Genomic DNA, 3,809 nt, shown 5'->3' on the forward strand with positions numbered 1-3,809 from the left:
AAAAAAAAATGACATGACATGCGTGTTTTTTCATGAAAAAAAATTTTTCCCACTTGAGGCTGATTTTTTTTTTTTTTTTTTTGGTTTGATAGATGATGCTGGCTTCACACATCCAAAAATATAGTCTAAAGCACATTATGCTCAATTGAATATGATATTTATAAATTATTGGAACTGAACTGGTCAAATTTCTTTCCCAAAATGCCTCACAACAAAAGCAGAGGGTGACTGAGACATCAAACAAAATACATCATTGGATCAATGGTAGATATTCTTCTGAATGTGATGTTACCTCAGATAACATTTTATTTTCTACATGAATATGAAAACTGATGCAACTAATATCAACTTTCTAAAACGTGTTGCACTAAAATATTTTAGCATTTTCTATCTTAATTGTACACCTGAAGCTTGTCTACCTTAGTTTAAAATTTTAAGCTCCACAAAACTTCAACTACTCCGGTACAAAATACAATTTTAAGAAACTAAATCCTCTTCCTCCTACACCTCCTGCTGTACTCACCACGGCGGCAGAATCAGCCACTCCGAAGGCGGCCTTCTGTCTCCGTCCTGTGATATAGCTGCTGTTTTCCTGTATCTTCTCCAGCAGCTGCCGCATCGGCTTGGAGTAATTGGCCACTTTGCATTCCTTCAGGAAAGCTTTCAGCTGCAGGGACATGGACGAGATGGATGAGGGAGGAAAAAAAACATGGAACCAGCAGAAGAGATGATCATGTCTACTGATGAGCTGCATTCAGGCAGAGAGTTTGTGATTGTTTCCCCTGAGGGAAGCAGATTTAGCCTTCGTGAATCTTACATACAGAACAAAAACTGCTGTTGCGTTCTGCATCACTGCTTCTATGCTAAACTGAATGTGTTTAATTGTTGGCCTGTGGATTAGCGAGGTATAACTGCGCAGATAAATATCGATAAATGGGTTTCAGATCTTGATTACCTGAACAATGGTGGGCAGGGCGAGCTCAGGGAAGCCAATAGAGTAGGCCTGAGTGTGAAAGTATTCAAGCATCAAGTCATACAGCTGGTCAATCAGCCCATCCTGAAATTACAGAGGAAAAGATATTATATTTGTGCGTAAAATTCAAAGTCTCAATGGCTTTGCAAGGGTTTTTCATAATTTACCGAGCAGCTTCTCTTAATGCAAATGAACATAGCAGGCAGTCAATCGTTTTTTTCAATAAATTCAAGCCTTTTACAAAACAAATCATGAAAGATAATATCTAGCAGTTCATAATATGCCATTATTGGCATACTGGTGTATAGATGATTAGCATTAGTGTGTATGCTAGTAAAACCATAGTGATAGTGGATGTTCGCAATCCAACATCTTTATATTTACAGACGTTAACTTTTAAGAGAATGTCAGTATTTTTAGCCAATAACAGCTAACTGCTATTAGAGCAGTAAATAGTTAATGCTAATCTTAATGTTAACAGTTAGATAATAATAATCAATTTGAACATAGATTATATTTGCTATTGATAGTCATCGTGTTCATGTTAGAAGTTAAAGTTAGCCAATTACTCAGATGATCTGTCTGCCGTGACTTCAGCTTCTGATGTTTAAATTGCTTGTACTCTATTTCTTAAATCCTTTTTACATCTTGATGCTATGTAGAGAAATCTTCAATAAGTGTGATTATTCTTCAGCCGTTTTCTGCAACATTTTTAGACTCTGCCACTCAATGTGCTTAAATCATACACTGACAAATCTAACATTTCTGCTACTTTTAACTTTTGAACAAATGTTTCTTCATCAGCTCAGCTCCTTCAGCACATCTGCTCACAATATTTAAGAACAACAGTAAATGTTCTACTTATTAATACCTACTTATAAAAGTCATTTGTATTAGTATGGCATGACATTAAGATAGTAATACTAAGATTTTAACCAGACAATCTAATGTGACTGCTGCCCAGACATTTAATTTGTTTGAAGCCATAGATTGAGACATTATAGTAATAAATTCATTGATTGCTACTGAGAGCAAAAAGCTACAAAATAAGCAAACGCTAACACCTAAACATAAATCAATTTTCTTTAAATGGATTTTTCATTAGGAATGTAATTTCAGCAGTTATGTCTTCTAGTTTCGCATGCTAGAGACTTCTGTTTTTACTATTAAAAAGGTAAGCCACAGATTTTTCTACAAACCTCATACACAAAATAAAGAAGAACAGGAAACAACCTGAATTAAAACAAGGACACTCACTTTCAAAAGTAGCAACTATAAACTGATCCAATGCTGTAAATTAGCATTACTTAATCATAGCGAAAGGCTGAAAAGATGAACAAAAACATTAATATGCGAGATTGTTTAGATTACTCATTTTATACATTTGTGTTTATTATTTCCTCAAAACCCAAAGATTTTAGAAGACCTGCATACAATGTGTAATACAAATAAATTATTATTATTATTATTATTATTATTAGTCTTGTCATGGAAATACAATTAAGAAAAAGCCTTCCAGCCTGTGTGATCTAATGCGTTCTAAAGTTTTAGGCAGATCATTTCGGTTTGTTGTGAGTTTATGTGGCGGCAGCTAAGGTGACAGCAGTACAAACAGTCCTTGTGAGCGGAGAGCGCGGGGGATAATCTCGGAGAGCCGTGCCGCAATCCTCTTTGCTGCCGCGCTCAGCTTGGCAACCCGAGGACGGTTTTAGAGCCCTGACGAGGGGCTGTCAGCGCTGCCCTCAATCCCCTCCTGAACACACCCCGGGCTGTGTGAACTACTCTTCTGATCAGCTGTTTCTTCTCAGAAGCGGGCAGAAATAAACGCCCTCTCTCCTCTTACCTTGTAGGCCTTCTCCATTAGGTTGACTTTGTTCAGCTTGAGGATCACTGCAAAGTTGATTGGTTTCTTGCTCATTCGACCTGGTTTCTTGTTGAAATCAACTTGCTGGATAATCTAAAAACAGGAGGCATGATTACAAAACACATCTGCAGAGAGAAGAATGACGCCAGCACCAAGAGCAAACGTCAATTATGCTTCACAGGTTAATTTTAGGTTTTAAATAGTTGATTCAGACTATGAATGAGAAGATATAACCCATAACATTATCCAATCAAGAAATCCACAGGAAGTTCACGCAAATTTCATCCAATGGTCTACAACTGCCTTAAATCTGTCAGCATTACACTGATAATCTACTTTACTATCATGTAATGCAGGGACAAAACAAAAGATGTGTTAATTATTTAATTACTATGTGACAAACTTTCCAATAGGTAGTTTTAACGTGTCTAACAGAAAACTGATAAAACTCTATTCAGTCACCAAACACGCTTTAAGTCCATGTTTTCTAAACGGCAATGCAACTGTGAAGTACGGATGTTTCCCAAGTTGGGGAGGATTAAAATGAAGTTCAAGTATATTTTTCACTTTATACCGTATAGTACGCTCTGTGCTCAAATAACTACAAGAGTCTGCCTGCAGAGTGAATTGTGTGTTTGGGTTGCAGTGTCACATCAGATCCTAGTGATCGCACGCTGACGTCTTAAAACGATTATGTGCAACTATGCAAATTCAAACATCATTAAATGATTTACATATCTATATTATTTATCTAGTTTTCAGTTATTTCATTCTTTAAAAAATAAATGGTTAATTATAATCGATATACTTTCAGTGATAATATCGCAATTAAAATTCTCCTGAAGTTGGCCTGTGCCTTGATGCATAAATAGGGATAATCTTGTAATTCATTCACTTTCCTGTTGGATTTAAACCTACAATGTTAAGGAGAAAACTGCAACACAGTTTTCTCCTTAACATTGTAGGTTTAAA

At 36.1% G+C, this 3,809-nt stretch overlaps 1 protein-coding gene across 1 annotated transcript in view; it reads right to left on the reverse strand.

Moving 5' to 3' along the window:
- The window catches only part of noc2l (NOC2-like nucleolar associated transcriptional repressor), a 31,930-nt gene that overhangs the window by 13,444 nt on the left and 14,677 nt on the right, over positions 1-3,809 (reverse strand). The window contains exons 12-14 of the mRNA XM_015035708.1: positions 2,817-2,930; positions 956-1,057; positions 524-667 (exon numbers count right to left, since the gene is read on the reverse strand). Of these exons, the coding sequence (XP_014891194.1) occupies positions 524-667; positions 956-1,057; positions 2,817-2,930 (360 nt within the window). The remainder of the gene's footprint in view (positions 1-523; positions 668-955; positions 1,058-2,816; positions 2,931-3,809) is intronic.

Source organism: Poecilia latipinna, unplaced genomic scaffold (genome assembly GCF_001443285.1).
Source record: "Poecilia latipinna isolate Pla-1442-1.1 unplaced genomic scaffold, P_latipinna-1.0 Scaffold346, whole genome shotgun sequence".
Lineage (NCBI taxonomy): Eukaryota > Metazoa > Chordata > Actinopteri > Cyprinodontiformes > Poeciliidae > Poecilia > Poecilia latipinna.